The sequence below is a fragment of the Leptinotarsa decemlineata genome, unplaced genomic scaffold (genome assembly GCF_025532065.1).
Source record: "Leptinotarsa decemlineata unplaced genomic scaffold, Ldec_3_MD MMD2_tig00004307_RagTag_RagTag, whole genome shotgun sequence".
NCBI classification, from domain to species: Eukaryota; Metazoa; Arthropoda; class Insecta; order Coleoptera; family Chrysomelidae; genus Leptinotarsa; species Leptinotarsa decemlineata.
This window is the reverse complement of record NW_027412606.1, coordinates 6,682,177-6,699,783: the sequence shown is the minus strand read 5'-3', so window position 1 is coordinate 6,699,783 and position 17,607 is coordinate 6,682,177. Positions and strand designations below refer to the sequence as shown.

The following is a 17,607-nucleotide window of genomic DNA, read 5'->3' as shown; positions in this document are numbered from 1 at the left end:
TACTGGAGTTTTTTACCAACACCAAATCGTTATTTTCAACACTTCGACACGTGTTTCGATCACCAAGTGATCATCTTCAAGAGGAAGATTAAACAGTTTAACCTTCCTTTCAAAGTGATCGAAACACGTGTCGAGGAGTTGAAAATAACGATTTGGTGTTGGTAAAAAACTCCAGTAATATTCTAGAACGAATAATTCCTGTATAATTGTTGACCTGTTTTTTTGTTTTTCCTGAAAATGATTGTACCAAAAGTTATTCAGAGTGGCTCGTTTCAAATGGAATGCACTGTATATTATTCTGTGTATTATTAATAAAAAAAATTAAGGCGTGTGCTTTTGGATTCTCTGTACTTTTAAAAAAATTCATTTTCTGCTTTGAGGCGCCAGGCCTTTTGAATCGCGATGCCGTGGACGGTGGCCCACATCGCTACGCCTTACGCCGCCTCTATCAGCACATAAAAACTTGGAAACCATGCATCGATAATCAAAAGTGATATTTTCATGTGCAAAAAATTAATTTCAATTATTGCTTTTTAGACACGAACAAATCCTAATCTGGCACGTAGACGTTACATTGTTGGAGCATCTTTTGATGAGAGAAGCGTTCCAAATATCACAGCCTGGTTCAACAATGATCCTTATCACAGTCCTGGTATATCATTAGGTTTAGTATTGGATAGCGTTTATCAAAAACTATTCAATGGATGTAATAATGAATGCAGCCTTGAATTCACTAATCACCCATTTCCTTATACGGCTCAGACCCAAATCAATCAACTCTTAACTGGACAATCCATGGGATTCCAATTGGCAGTCAATGTTGGATTCAGTATGACTTTTGTTTCTAGTTTTTATGTCATCTTTATCGTGAAAGAGATCAAAAGTGGCTCCAAACACTTGCAATTCGTTTCCGGAGTTAAACCTTACGTATTTTGGCTTACGCAAATCTTATCCGATTTTTTGACATACCTAGCAACAATTATCATATACCTAATCACGATGGTGTGTTTTCAAGAAGATGGATACAACACTGCTGGAGACATCGGTAAGTACATCAAAAGATAAGTGTTTCACTTACAGACCGGAGGATGGTGGAAGATTTTGTTGAGTGATTTCTTACAGTATGGCGCTTTTAAGAGGGTTCATATACGAAATAAGTGAAAGGAAAATGATGTTCTTAACGGCGGTGTGCCTTCCGCTATTGCAGAATAATTATTTCGTGCTGTCAAACAATTTCTTTCATAAAATGTCTTCAATTTATTGGTATTTTAACAAAAAAACAAAAATCAACAGGCGACATTCTATCGTATGTCACCGATTTTTGGGATAACGCAATCGGGAATCATGGAGAATCAAGAGCTGTTGCGCTTGATATTTCTAAAGCCGTGTGTGACATGAGAGTTTGCTGGCTAAACTTCGATGCTATGGCATGTCGAATAATTTTTGTGTATGGCTTTTCTGCTTCCTTACAGAAAGTTCCCTGCAAGTGGCCGTCAATGAATCACAACACAACAAAAAAATATTTTTTGAATGTTTCCTACACTAAATTAGTCAATTTCTACTAATTTTGGGGTGATAAAAACGAAAATAACAATGAAAAATTTTTATTAGCTCTGGTTTTTGAGATACACAGTACTTAATCTTAAAGAGTAGTTATACTATACGTGAAAAGTGAAAGTACATAAAACAATATTGTTATGTTTCTTTTAGAATATGTTAAGTACAAAATTAATAAAAGAAAACATTATTCTTAGTGTTTTGACAAATAAAAGAAGTTTGTACCACCAAATTTCAATTGAGTCCATCTGATTCATTGTAAGATCGCTGTCGTTTAGCTTGTCTTTTATAAAACACTTCTGGAGCATCCCTACACACAGACCAGCAGTAGTCTGCAAGCATTGCTTCATTCCAACGGCCCTGATATCTCTGTTCCATTAAGGCAATGTCTTGATGGAATCTTTCTCCATGTTCGTCACTCACAGCTCCACAGTTTCGTGGGAAGAAATTAAAATGAGAGTGAAGAAAATGAATTTTTAAGGACATGTTGCATCCAAGTTGGTGGTAAGCTTGAAGAAGCTCTTTAACCAATGCTGTGAAGTTATCATCTTTTTTGTTACCTAAAAACCCATGTACAACCCCCTTAAAGGCTTCCCAGGCTCTTTTTTCATTTTCTGTTAAAATCATGTCAAAAGTAGGATCATTTACGATTTCACGGATTTGAGGCCCAATAAAGATGCCTTCCTTGACTTTAGCATCACTCAACCTGGGAAACTTTGCTCTCAAGTACTTAAAAGCTTGTCCTTCCTGGTCCATGGCTTTCACAAAGTTTTTCATTAGTCCCAACTTAATATGTAATGGGGGAAGGAGAACATCCTTAGGATCTACAAGAGGCTCGTAAACTACATTTTTCTCATTAGGGTTTAGGTCTCGTGTAGGCCAGTTCATTTTTTATAGTGAGATTTTCTATCCCGACTGTCCCACAGACACAAAAAACAACAGTACTTGGTGAACCCTAATTGCATTCCTAGGAGTATAGCAATGACTTTCAGATCACCACAGATGTGCCACTTGTGTTGTTCATATTTGATTGATTGGAGAAGTGTTTTCATATTTATATACGTTTCCTTCATGTGAACTGCATGACCTATAGGAATAGAGGGTAGCTGATTTCCATTATGCAGAAGTACAGCTTTTAAGCTTAGTTTTGAAGAGTCTATAAACAGTCTCCATTCAGATGGAGTGTGATCCAAATTCAAGCAGTCCATCAAACCATTAACATCAGAACAAACTACGAGGTTTTCTTTTTTCTCAAAAAAAGAAGCAAATCTTTTTGACGCTATCGTACTGAGATATTTTCACATCATGTTTTAGAAGATTCCACTGTTGTAGTCTTGACCCTAACAGCTCAGCCTTTTCCTTAGACAAGCGAAGATCTCATAAGGTCACTCAACTCTGCTTGACTAATTCTGTGCGTATCACTAGACCTATCGCTTACCTCAAAATCAGGGTCATAGGATGTAGAAGGATGGGTTGCTCCTTCTAAACAGTCTTCATCACCTTCCTCTAAAATTTCATAGTTTTGGGGTGGAGAAGGGACTGGCAAATTGTCTGAGTGTGGTACAGGCCGAAGGGCAGATGGGAAATTAGGGTATTTAACCGTTCCTCTTTTCTTCATAGATAAACCTTGCTTAATGGGAGGAGTTAAGCAGAAATAACAGTCGTCTGTATGATTGGTAGGCTCACGCCAAACCATAGGTACTGCAAAAGCCATTGCCCGGTTTTTATTTTTCAGCCACTCTCGCAATATGACGGAACAAGAATTACAACATATAAGAGGAGCCCATGATTTATCTTGGTCCCCAACTTTCACACCAAAATAATGTTCATAGGCTGTCTTAACGATAGGTGTCATTTTACGTTTCTGAGCCTTAAATGTTATTTCACCACATATATAGCAAAAGCTATCGACAGAATTCACACACTTTCGAGGCATTTCAGATCAGCACTTAAATTAATTTAAAAATCAACTTCACACGATAATTTCAATAGCAACCACGTGCGTACAATTGACAAACTCACATAGGTTATGTTTACTACTTAAGAACAGCTGATGAGAGGGGTGTTATGTAAACAAACATGTGTACCAACTGTTGGTGATGAAACATTTCATTTGTTGAAAACTCAATATACATATATATAATATAATGATACTATATCTTGAAAACAAGAGCTAATATATAATTTTTATGCTCACTTTCGGTTTTAACACGTGAAAATACATTAAAATCATCTAATTTCAACCCCGAAACAAAAACTTTGTTGTGTTGTGATATCTTTCGAATACTTTCACCATCAACGCTGGTGTTCCCCAGGGATCCATATTGTCTCCAACCCTCTTTCTATTGTATATCAACGACTTATTTACTGACGACAGCACACTTGTCTCGTCATTCCATTTGAAATTTAGGACATCGGCTACGGAGGCACATCTTCACCGGCAGCAGGAGGTTGCATATCTCAATGAGGATCTAGAAGTGATTTAGAATTGGGGTGAAAGTAACTAAGTTCAATTCAATGCTACAAAAACCCAGGCATCGGTTTTCTCCAAGAAGATAAATGTCTCCGAACCGAATATAATAATGTCAGGTCAGACAATTCCGCTTTCTGCTTCGATAAGTTTGTTGGGAGTTGGAATGGACACCAATATGTCTTGGCACAATCATGTCGCTGGAATTGCAAAGGCTGCTTCTCAGAAGCTTGGAACACTGTTTCGAACCAGAAAATTATACGTACCTCGGCAACTTTTGATGCTTTATGAAGCTCAGGGCATACCTTCTTTGGAGTATTGTTCTCATGTATGGAGCTTTGCCCATATAGGACGAAACTGCAGTAACGTTAGTTACAAAGAAAAGTGGTTAAAAACATAGAAAGTTTCAATTCTCTTTTCTTCATTAGTACACGTAAGTCGAAATGACTTACCTGTAGGTACTATGTCATATTATATTTCGTCATAGTATTTAAACGAATCGATTCCGTAAATTCACCGATATGTGATCATACATTTTTGCATAATGATTATTTTGAAACATCAATTGACAAACTCAGCCTCAAATTTTAATACTTCTGTTTGGAGAGAGTTGAAGCCTACCATAATATTTGCGAAAAACTGATAATAAGTTCTTCTAATTCATTAAATTATTTGTTGGAGTTCACGAGAATCAAAAATTATAACTTCAAATCATCACGTAGATAAACCTTGATCAGTGCACCAAGTGTGAATTTTTTTCTCCTAAAGTTTCAAAAAAAAAAATTTTTTTCTTCGTACTCTCCTACCCTGTATCCCAGAAGGGATGCATTTTAGGACATACCTTGATGAAAACTTTTAATCTAAAAATGAGGTGAGGAATCTGTTTGTAGTTGGAGTTTGTCGGTCTTATTCTGATTCACCCTGTATATATTTTTCTAATGCCAAGCTTTTTCAGTAATTAGCCCACTCTGTGGCATCTTGAATCGATTTGTTAAAAAAAATGCCATTGTGAAGGTCGAAAAAATCGATTTTTTTTTCAATTTCCCGAAAGTACATATTTTCAAAACTCCACAAAAAATGTCCATGCAAAATCTCAAAAATTGTAATGGGATACACATAAAGGAAGAGTAGGTAATCAAAATAAGCGAATATGAAATGAATGAAAAATATTATACGGCATAACACGTTATTTAAATAAACAAAAATGCATCTAAATACAACTTTGAAATGTAGTATTCACGTTACTCACATGTTCAACTCAAAAAAATGGTACCATACTGTAAGAAATTATTCAAATATTGCATAAAATTTTACAATTATTCAATTACATCCTACGATTATCAACCACTCTACAGGTATGTCACTATAACAATTATGCGTCTAATCAAATGACTAATCAAACAACTACTAGACCAAATTTCAAGGTGAAAGAAATAGTTTTTCGAATTTTGGAAAACGACATGTTTGAGGGAGTATGGCGGGTATTTTGGACCCTCGGAATAGTATGGGGTGGATATTTTCATACAAGATAGTTGAAAACAATTGTTTGTAAAAAATCAGCCTGTAAGAAAAATTCAAAAAAAAGTATAAAAAAACATATTCAAAAAAGTGTGGCAGGTCTAAACACCCACAGGAGAAGTATATCATATAGCTAGTGCCGGATTTTTTTTGTTGAAATACCGATAAATTGAAGAAATTTTGTGACAAAAATTGTTTAACACCTCCGGATTTTCGAGCAATCTCAGTTAATTATTCTGCAATTGCGTCTCACGCACCACTGGTAAGAACATCACTTTCCTTTCACTTATTACGTATAATATGAATTCTCCTGAAAGCGCGATACTGTGAGAAATGAATTACCAAAATCTTCCACCATCTCCCGGTCTATTAACTTTCCCGATTTTTTAAAATTTTACTGTTTTATTCCTTGTAAACAATAGTTAATATTTGTAAGGAAATCAACACTTTTTTGTTGTTTAGGGGTATTCTATCAGGGTAGATTTTATGCTATGCTACGGTCATATTTGGAGCTTTCAATATCTTCCTGTCAAACCAGAAAACATTGTTGAGTCGTTCTGAAAAGAAAATGAATTCAGTTGAAGAAATAGATAGTTTCTCAATTAACATGCATATTTTATTGAAATATACGTGTTGCGCTTTTATAAGCTGTCTTGCTAGTGGAAACTTGAAGTAAAGTGTTACTACATATGATTCATTATTCACAATATTCACAGCTGAATGCTATTATCAATTTGTCAAATTATTTTTCAGGTAGAATGTTCATCATATTAGTGGTTTTTGCATGGGCATTCTTACCATTCACATACCTTGCTGGTTATTTCTTTGATGAACCTTCGACCGGATACACCAGATTGTCTTTAATAGGAATTTTTGCAGGTGAGACAATTTGATTCACAAAAAAAATCATAATGTGCTTCATTCATCCTTCATTCAGGCCATTTTTTTAATACACTACTATTGTTACTGAACATTATGAATTGAGCCTGAATAGCTATTTATGTGACCAGTTATGAAAAGTATAATTTTGTGTGATGGGCGCGTCTTCTGAGAAACGAGAATCCACAATGCCGGAAATTACTTTTCGACAGCGTCGCGTCTGGCCCTGATAGTGCCCGTCATAGTACTTAAAAAGTGCGCAAATGATCTCACACCAGTATTTTGCAGACTTTTTAACCTATTTTCAAAATACTTAGCGATCATCAATATGGCTTTCGGAAACAAAGATCAACAGGCGACCTTATATTGGAATGATGCAATCGAGAAACATGGAGAATCAAGATCTATTGCGCTTGATATTTCTGAGGTCTTTGACCGTGTGTGGTATGAGGGTTTGCTGCCAACTTCAGTGCTATGACTATGGCTCTTCAGCTTCTTGAAAGAACATTCCCTGCAAGTGGCCATCGATAGATATCTCTCCAACACTTTCACCATCAACACTGGTATTCCCCAGGGATCCATATTGTCTCCAACCCTCTTTTTATTGTATGTCAATGACGTATTGGAAAAAAACAAGAATCTGATATATTGCTGACGACAGCACACTTGTCTCGTCATTCCATTTGGATTCCAGGACATCAGCTACGGAACTATATCTTCACCGACGGCAGGAGGTTGCAAATCTTAATAGGGATCTGGAAGTTATTTCAAATTAGAGTGAAAGTAACCAGGTTCAATTCAATAACACAAAAACCCAAGCATCGGTTTTCTCCAAGCAGACGAATGTCTGCGAACCGGATAAAATGATGTCAAGTTAAACAATTTCGCTTATAGTGACACCCTCTGTGGTTCTCTGGTCCTCCTTGGTTGAGAACTTCAGTTGATGAATCGCCTATCAATTTTTCTAGCTCTTTGCCTCCCACAGATTCAGATAGGAAAGAGATTGTTCTCACGTCCTTCATCAGTTCATATTCCTCACGAACGTCACTGACAAAAAAAATCACAATTTTAGCACAAAGTAGTACAGTTATGTACTACTTTGTACAAGTTATGCTTTCCGACATATGTTGAAAAGTCATATAATAAATATTGATACTTTGATTTCCTATATTTCAGAGAACATAAATTTTAGTCCGTTTACATCCTCAACTTTATTTAAGGTAACATCATCTTCCTGGTGGTGCAAGTATTGATGAATCCTGGTTTGAAATTGGAACACGTTGGTAAAGCACTTCATTGGCTATTTCTACTGAATCCTCATTACTCTCTCGCTAGTGCCATTAGCGAAAGTTACAATGTTTTTGCATACAATAACGTTTGCGAAAAAATTTTTGAGAACTGTGCCAAAGTGAATTTAACGAGACAAGCTTGCTTGGACGCCCCTGATTCAACACAAATCAAGGATATATGCACAGGTAACAATTTTTTTTCTAGCTCAACATCTTTCTCGCCATAAACTCCATGAATCTTTGGTCTCTTGTGCTATAGTGTATGTTATGAAGATTTACATGAAGTCAATTTTCACCCTGCCAATCTTCACCATAGCTGGATTCGCCATGCTAGCCTGATAAGGCTAGCATCCAGCCTGATAGGGCTAGCAAGGCGAATCCAGCAAGATTGCAAAAAAATTCATCAATTTGTAGCAAAATAGTTGCTAATTAGTTGCCAAAACAACGATTTTGTTGGTGGTGCCGATCCATATAAATCGCATATAATGCTATCGTTATATAAAGGTATCAAGGCAACTCAATAACTAATATACTTTTCCTTTCATCGTTACAGAATATTTAGTTACTATTCAGTTGCTAAACCTTGAATATAACGAAAAATTTTTAAATATTTTTTTTTCTGACCTTGCTATCTTAAAACTGGTTTTTCCTGAAATTAAAGTTGTTGTAAATTTGTTGCTCACCAAGAGTCAACTTAAATACACCTTGAGTATCAGCAACAAAATAGTTGAAACCGATCGGCCGATTTTTTAATTTTTTTTTTCATTTTCCTCATTCTTGCTATCTTGAAACTGGGTTTTCTTGAAATGAAAACTGTTTTAAATTTGTTGCTCATCAGGAGAGTACTCAAATACACTCCGAGAACCAGCAACAAAATAGTTGGCCTGGATCGGCTGGTTTTTAATATTTTTTTTAATTCTCTCTGTTCTTGCTACCTTGAAACCGTTGTTTTCTGGAATACAAAGTATTTTTGATTTGTTGCTCATTACAAGAATACTCAAATACCCCTGGAGGATGAGCAACAAAATAGTTGAAACCGATCGGCGGATTTAACGTTTTCTTTTTAATTTTCCTCGTAATTGCTAACTGGTTTTCCCTTGAATCAAAGATGTTCTGAATTTGTAGCTTACTAGGAGAATACTTGAATACACCAGGAGAATCAGCAACAAAATAGTTGAAACCGATCGGCTGATTTTTAAAATATTCGAAGTCTGTTTATTCAAAATTAGTTAACTGTATCATTCGTGAGTATTTGTAATGTACTTTGTGTCTCTTGAGTTATAGGTGAATTGGGGGCAAATATCATAATCAATCAAGGGACGCATGAATCGTGAAAAACAAAGTTAATCAGGAACTAACGGTTTCAATAAAACAAATATTGTAAATTGTAAGATTATATTTTTTTTAATTTTTAAATGTGTTGATTCATCAGTTATTACTTTTGTAATACATCAATTAGTAAAAAAAAATTAGAAATTTTCTGATATCAGCGACATTTTTTCATTTTTATTAACAAGCGAATATTGACAAGTGCCAATTCAACCTCCAACTCAATATTTATTTGTATTTCAATTTGAATTTGAGTATGCTCCTGCTGAAACGACATATTCATCATCTGGCCCCACGGAAAACAAGAATTAGACCGGTTTGTGACCTACCTGAACAACATCCATCCCCGCATCCAGTTCACTACCGAAAGAGAGGAGAACAGGCAGCTACCTTTCCTAGACCTACTTATAACACGAAAACCAACTGGCAACTTGGGTTATACAGTTTATCGAAAACCCACACACACCAACCGCTACCTACAAGCAGCATCACACCACCACCCTACCCAGCTACAATCCGTAGCCAACACGTTAATATCCCGCAGTTTCCGCCTAACAGAACCAACAAACAGGGCAACAGAATTGAGGGAGACAACAAAGGCTCTGCGACAAAATGGCTACGGACCAAAGATCATTCAAAAGGCCATCGACAGACAAAGAATTACCAAAAAAACATCCACTAGATCGACAGAAGACTCTCCACACGACAGACAATCTGTGACACTACCTTATGTCAAAGGTGTGACCGACAAAATCGGGAGAATACTTTGACGTAAAAACATCCGGACAACCTACAAACCGCACAAAACGATATCCAGTTGGCTGCCCAGACCGAAAGAGAGAATTTCCCTAGAAAACCAAGGAGTATATAGCATCACATGCGAGGACTGTGGTCAACAATATATCGGTCAGACCAACAGACGTATATCTGCCAGAACCCAGGAGCACAAAAACTCGATAAGAACAAAACAAACCTCCTCTGCCCTCTTTCAACACCATCTACAAACAGGTCACAAGATTAATTTCGAGTCCACAAAACAGATAGCACAGGTGCAAAACCCAAGAATTTGACAAATCAGGGAAGCTATCGAAATCGAAAAGCAAGGCCCCATCAACAAAAGGGATGACTCACTAAACATCCCAAGGATTTGGAAAACAATAATTAAAAACAACCACCAAAGACAACCACAAATTGATAATGAACCATCGCAGGTAGGAGAACCGCCAGAAGCCATTAACAACCCTCAGGTAGAAAAACAGGTAGGAGAACCGCCAAAAGCCATCAACAATCCTCAGGTGGAAAAACAGGTAACAAATCCATACAACTTACGCAAGCGAAACCATATAAAAACACCACAAGAAGAGCCTGACATCAGTTACACCTCTCGAAGCGAAGCAGTAACTCGTCTTGATAATGCCATCTGAGATGATGGCGAAACGTCGACTATCGAATAGTACACAACGGATGAACACCCGGAAAAACAACACATCATATTCTACCATCCGTGAAAACCTACATTGTAATATATATATATATATATATATATATATATATATATATATATATATATATATATATATATATATATATATATATATATATATATATATATATATAACTTAGCGACTGGAGAAATGTACAGTAGAATGGAATAACGGGGTCTCTCAGTCAAAAAATCAAAAATCAAAAACTCTGCTTTACTTTGCCAAGCTTTCGCTTCTAGTGGGAAGCTTCTTCAGGGCAGTAAAAATGAGTAAAAAACAATTAATTGAACATATAAATCGACGAAAAAAGTTAAACATTAATGGAGTTTTTTGGTTTGACAAATGTCATACCTTCTCATAAATGCTTTCGTTGTTTTTCTGAAGTTTGAATAACTATCTCTTCAAATTTTTCCATGTAGAAATTCGTCACTACTGGGCTAAGTGCTCTGCCCATGGCGACTCCATCAACTTTTTCAAGAAAGGTTTTTTTCCACTGTATAAATAAGTTGTCGTTAGTGAATGTCGAAATGAGTTGATATCTTGTGATATTTGATTTTTCCAGATATAGACACAGATTATTTCAAATGGGAGGAACATGGAATAGGAAGAAATATGCTATACTCATTTCTCACAGGATTAGTAATGTATATTATACTCTACGCCGTGGAATATGAAGTATTCTCGAAACTAATTTACTTCTTAGAGAAACGATTTTTCGCAACTCACCCCGTTGAAACAACAGATGAGGATGCGGATGTAGCGGAAGAGAAAGACAAGATTCGAAATGCTACAGAAGCGGATCTCTGTTCGACTTTCCAGCTCGCCATTCGCGATTTGACCAAGTATTATAAGAAATTCTTGGCGGTGAATGGACTGTGTCTAGGAGTTAAGAAGTATGAATGTTTTGGTCTTCTTGGAATCAACGGAGCGGGTAAAACTACCACGTTCAAGATGATGACTGGAGACGTGAAAATTTCCTATGGTGACGGCTGGGTGAGTACCAAAACGTTGAAATAGTATCTATAGCGTGAAATATACAAGTATGTCGAAAAATCCGAATGAAATTGTGCTGTCCTGAATCCTAAAGATCCTTCTGCAATATTCGACTATTATCACGTAGAAACAGCTTATACATACTAAAGGCCATTGTTTGGCAATTACTGTATGGGCTGAAAAATCGGGCCTAGCACATAGATGGCGCTATTTTTATTGCAGTCACCGTTTTTTCAGTTAGTATCAGTCTTTAAAAGAAATCTGTTGAAATTTCATGATATTCTTCTCAGAAAATTGTGAGTTAATGTGCTCCGACGGCCAGTTTTTTCATTTCACCTCCGACATATTTATTCATTTCCATTTTTCAACACTGTACCAAAACATGAAGATGGCAGAGTCTCTAATAAAAATATTGCTGGATATGTACCGCCTCCGACAGCCTGTTTTTTGATTTCACCCCTGCCATATTTCTTTATTTCCAGTTGTGACCACTATAACAAAATATGAAGGTGGCAGAGTCTCTAAAATATTGCTTCATCTGTACCGCCACCGACGGCCGATTTTTTCATTTTACCTCTCCCATATTTCTTTATTTCCAGTTGTGACCACTATAACCAAATATGAAGGTGGCAGAGACTCTAATAAAAATATTGGTGAATTTGTACCGCCTCCGACGCGACGTCCGGTTTTTCGATTTCGTCACTGCTATATTCCTTCGTTTCCTTTTGTTGACACGATAACAAAATATAAAGTTGGCAGGGTGTCTGATTGAAATGTTGACGGATTTTTCATTCAGTTTCCACTATTTTCTATAATTTCCGTCATTTCAAATATTCATGACGCCTTCAAAATACATTTTTCACTGTTTCGGGAAACATAATAGAAAATATGAAATATTGCTGAACTTTATTGCCAAAGTAACCGAGGTTGTTGAATGATCAAACAGATCAATTCAGGTACTCAATCAAGCCAAGTACCTGTATTATCACCTACAGGGGTGCTACATAAGTCGAATGTTATCAACCATTGTTAGTTTGATGTATAAGTATGATAATGTCTTTATAGGACGAAACTGCCTATTGTTAGTTACAAATAAAAGTGATAAAAAACATAAAAAATTTAATTTCTTCAATAGTGATATTAATTTTATTAGCTTGAAAACAATGATCAAAAACAATTTCGTGTTTTAATTTACATTGCTTCTTGAAGGTAAAAAATACCGTTCGAGCGAAGCCATGGCTTGAAAAGGATTCTCCTCCATTAAGAACAACAATCAAACGTTGGTTCGCTGACTTCAAATGTGGTAGTAGAAACACCGATGATGCAGAACGCAATGGACGTCCAAATGAGGCAGTAACACCAGAAAACATACAAAAATAAACGAAATCGTATTGAATGATCCAAAAGTGAAGTTGGGCGCGTTAGTTGATACTGTAAAGATATCAGAAAAACGTGTTGGATTTATATTGTATGAGCATTTGACTAAGAGAAGACTCAGTTGAGAGTGGGTGCTGCGTAAGCTCACTATTGACCAAAACAATAACGTCTTGAGGATTCTGAGAAGTGTTTGGTCGTGTTTGAAAATAACAAACCGGAATATTTGCGTCGATATGTGACAATGAATCGTCATCTGAGTGGAGAGCAACTGGTGAACCACGTCAATGGCGCTTGAAAGCACAACAATCAGTTGGAAAGGTTATGGTCTTCGTATTTGGGGATGTGCGTGGTGTTTATCTTGAGAAGACAATTTTTTTCAACAGACACGCGTTTTTTTTTCTCAGGCCCGAGACTTTTCAGCTCATGTGTTCTGTATCTGTAATGAAAGTGAGTGTAGACACACAGCACTTAGGCCACATGTGACCCATTGTATATCCTCCCGAGGAATTGTCCTCGTAGGTCATCATCCGTCCTGTCCTTTCCAGGAAGGTGGACAGGTCACTAGGAGACATATCCTTTATAATGGTAGGTGTAGGCCAAGAGTCGCCGAACACACACTCTTTTTTGGCAATCTTGAGGTGCCTCACGGTGGCCTCCGCGAAGGTTTTGAAAGGTGCAGTGACATTACTGTCGTTGCACGGCTTCTTCAACCTTCTGGGGTTCCCTCCGTGGAGGTGCACAACTGAGGGAGCTTTTCTGCCGGGGCGGCCGGTTCCTTGCCTTTATTTGAGGCGGAGTTCTTGGCGTTTGCCGCAGGAAGTGCCCTTGCTGTCGAAGGTGGAGTGAGGAAGGAGGAGGTTGCACTTATAGTTGCTTCCACTCCTGCCTCTTTTGCTCCCTTTCTCCTTTTGGCCTAGTCGCCGCAAATGCGGTTACGCCTTGGCCTTTGTATTACTTCACGAGATGATCTGCTATGTCCAACTTCATTTCTAGCGGTAGATTGGGTTGGACATTTCTGTTCTTCCCCAGCCACCGCCTTAGATTGAGGTGAGCACTTCTGTTCAGCCTCGGGATTGGTTTTGGTTGTTTCTGTTCCCACGAGTAGCACGGGGAGAGTTGGTCACCTAGGCAGAGCCCCGCATTACCAAAGGTAGGCTGATTACAATGAGGTTTCGCCCTGTTCCCCAAGGAGCTCGTTCATAACCGTATATCACCCTGCGGTCATTCAGCTGTCGGCACGATTCCTTACACCTTAGCTTGGGTAGGCTGGTCCACGATGACATGTTTTACAAAGGCTTTTGGGGTGTTTTAGTCCCCCTCACTCTATTTATTTCTGCCACTGACCAGGTATCCGGCGATCACGTCCGTAAGGCCACATTGGCTTCCAGTCCCTCCATTGGCTTCCAGGGCCTCCAGTCCCCTGGCCGTTCCCCTATCCGCCACCTGGGGACGCGCCCGATAGGTAGCCCAACCCACGAGCAGCTCATGTGTTATTCCATTTCAAATACACTTCTTGGTCAAATACAAAGCCAAAGCAAGCAAATCATGAAAATAATGAAATTCATTGTAAAATTTCGAACGTTGGCAATTACAATTGTCGACTATCATTTTCAACGAGATACCCAAAATTTCATTCCATTCATCATAGTGTTAACATTTTTTTCGTGGCTTTCTTTCAGGTTAACGGTAAGAGCATCAAATCCCAACTGAAAGAAGTTCAAAAAGCAATAGGTTACTGCCCACAATTCGATGCTCTTCTAGAGGATATGACTGCCCAAGAGACTATAGTGATGTTCTCTTTATTGAGGGGCATCAGACTCAAAGACGCACACAATGTAGCACAGTTCCTGTCTGAAGAGTTCGACTTTCAGAGACATTTGAAGAAGAAGGTGAAAGAGCTGAGCGGTGGAAATAAAAGGAAATTGAGCACAGCTCTTTCATTGATAGGAGACCCTCCCGTACTCTACCTTGATGAACCAACTACAGGTGAGGTTGAATACTGATAAATATGAGTATGTCTGAATGGCTCACTATTTCCGGAATTGAGTTAAAACTGGAGATATAAGGAATAATAATAATAGTAATACAAGTTTCAAAAATATATGAAATTTCACAATGGTCAACTTAATTCTATGAACATTCCTTACAAATGAACTGAAAAATCCCCACGGTATAGGTTCGGACAGTATCTCACTTCGAATGATTCGTTTGGTGGAAACACATCTCTTGGAATACATCACCTTTATACTGAATTCGTGTATCACTTCCTCGTGTTTTCCTTCCCTTTGGAAGTATTCACTTGTGATTCCCTTGGCCAAGTGTAGCTCTCTGACACATTACTCTGATCTTAGGCCCATTAGTATTCCACCTTCCCTATCTAAAACGCTCGAACTGATTTTCAAAGATCAGTTGATTGAATCCATCACTTCGTATAATATCATAACTAGCGTTCAGTCTGGGTTTCGTTCTCAACATAGTACGACTTCCGCACTCCTCTCCATAACGGATGATATTTTCAAAGCGACCGATAAAAATTATGTTATATGTCTAGTTTTATTAGACTTTAGTAAAGCTTTTGATACCTTAGACCGCAGTCTTTTATGCAATAAACTAAATCACTTTGGTTTGGATAAATATGCCGTAGATCTTATTGAAAGCTTTTTGGAACACCGAACTCAGCCTTGATCACTTAAAATCTGTAGTTCTGAACACCAAATTTGGAGTTCCACAAGATTCCATTCTTGGACCTCTCTTATTCAACATCTATATCTCAGATTTTTACAAATGTATTGAATTTTGCAATATCCACCACTACGTTGATGACACTCAAATTTACTTATCTTTTCCGGAAGGCAACCTGGAAGCACAAGAACTGATAAATAGAGATCTCAGTTCACTGTATAACGTCTCGTGTGCACATAACTTGAAATTGAATGCTAAAAAATCATCATATATGTTATTTGGATCCAAATCTGAAAGGATCCTGACTTCCAACCTCATCAAGATCCACATAAATGATGTTGCCCTACCTTTCACTTCTGAATGCAAAAACTTGGGTTTGTGGATTGACTCCGATTTGAGATTTTCTAAACATATCAGTCATCTTTGTTGAACATCTCATACCATTCTCAGGCAAATTTTTCCTAGTAGAGATATTCTTTCTACACAACTCAAACTTGAACTTTGCGAAACTTCAATTTTTTCTAAATTGTCATATTGCGATTGCGTATATGGACCTGCACTTACTCAATACGACTCTCTTCGCCTCTGAAGAATTCAAAACTCTTGTTTGAGATTTTCCTTCGGTATACGTAAATTTGATCACATCAGTAGTAGGTTTGATGACTCCAGATGGTTAAGGTTCGAAAAACTACGCACTCAACATATACTCACAAATACACATGAATTACTATCAACAAATAAACCTGATTATTTATATAATAGGCTTGTTAGTTTTTCCCAGACTAACAACTATTATACTCGAAATGACTCTGTCTTGGTCATTCCCAAACGCAATAATTCGGCACTTTTCACTCGTAATTTTTCCTATATTTTCGCTAAACTGTATAAAAAGTTGCCCAGTGACTTCAGACTCTACACGATAATGACATTTAAAAAACGTTTGAAACTTCTTCTTGAATCCTGTATGTCGATTTTTGCACAACCCTTATTATTCATTTTAATCAAGCTTTTATTATTGTGTTTATTATTGAATTCGTTAATTTATTTTCTATTCTATACTTGTTATTATTATAGTTTTTTATTGTATACTCTTGTGAAGTTGATTTCAAAAACAGCTTATGCTGATAATCCGCCTGTTCATCTAAATTATTTTTGATAATTTATTATTATCAAAATAGTCCTGCAGTGACGTACTGAATCAGTGAACCAAAAACAACTCTCATCAACAATATTTTCGAACAAATGTCGTTTGGCATTTCCTATCCACTCTCTGAACTTTTTGTTGTTTCTGTTGAATGTTTATGATTTCTTCTGGTAACAAGTCGTAAATGGATAATATACAGGGTGTTTCTGAGTAAGATACGAAACTCCAGAGGATGATTCGTTAGATCGTTTAAAAAAAAGTTTCTATGAACATATGTCCGGGGTTCCTTGGCTTTTTCCTGAAATTGTTGGAATTAACTGGTTTTATGAATATTAACTTATTATATGAATAAGAAAACTGAAGTTGATAATTTCAGCAGTGTATACACTAACTCACTGGAACTATACCAAAAACATTATATTGAAAATCGTATCAATCAATAACTCTCTCTTTAAGGTCAAATACATCCATGTATAGAGTTACTTATTTTCAAATTTGATTACTTCCTTCCTTTCTTTGGAAGTTTCCCTCATCCTTTTTTTTGTATCAAGATGGAGTAGTAGAAAGCCGAAAACTTTCTTTCCTAAAAATTATTCACTCCTAAAAATATAACCCCTTCAACTCAAATGAGATTCCTCTTGGCTGGGATTGAATCAAATAGGTTAATGAATGTCATTACGATGTCATCGATGACATAAGCAGATCAAGCTTATTCCGTGACATTGAAAATTCGTAATTCATGAATGAAGTGTGTGTATTTTCTATATTTCTATAATGTTATCCAATTTGGTACTGAAGAGTCTTAGGGCAAGTGTCTTGAAGCGAAACATCGATGTAAACCCGTGAGTATGACAGTGTTCTATGTAAGTGCAATTTGTTACCATT

The 17,607-nt window shown here is 37.0% G+C and overlaps 1 protein-coding gene across 3 annotated transcripts in view; it reads left to right on the top strand.

Moving 5' to 3' along the window:
- The window catches only part of LOC111510619 (phospholipid-transporting ATPase ABCA3), a 122,688-nt gene that overhangs the window by 94,032 nt on the left and 11,049 nt on the right, over positions 1 to 17,607 (top strand). For all 3 annotated transcript variants that reach the window (XM_074178878.1, XM_074178877.1, XM_074178876.1), the window contains exons 16-20: positions 538 to 1,045; positions 6,299 to 6,424; positions 7,645 to 7,899; positions 11,089 to 11,519; positions 14,576 to 14,882. In XM_074178878.1, the coding sequence (XP_074034979.1) occupies positions 538 to 1,045; positions 6,299 to 6,424; positions 7,645 to 7,899; positions 11,089 to 11,519; positions 14,576 to 14,882 (1,627 nt within the window). The remainder of the gene's footprint in view (positions 1 to 537; positions 1,046 to 6,298; positions 6,425 to 7,644; positions 7,900 to 11,088; positions 11,520 to 14,575; positions 14,883 to 17,607) is intronic.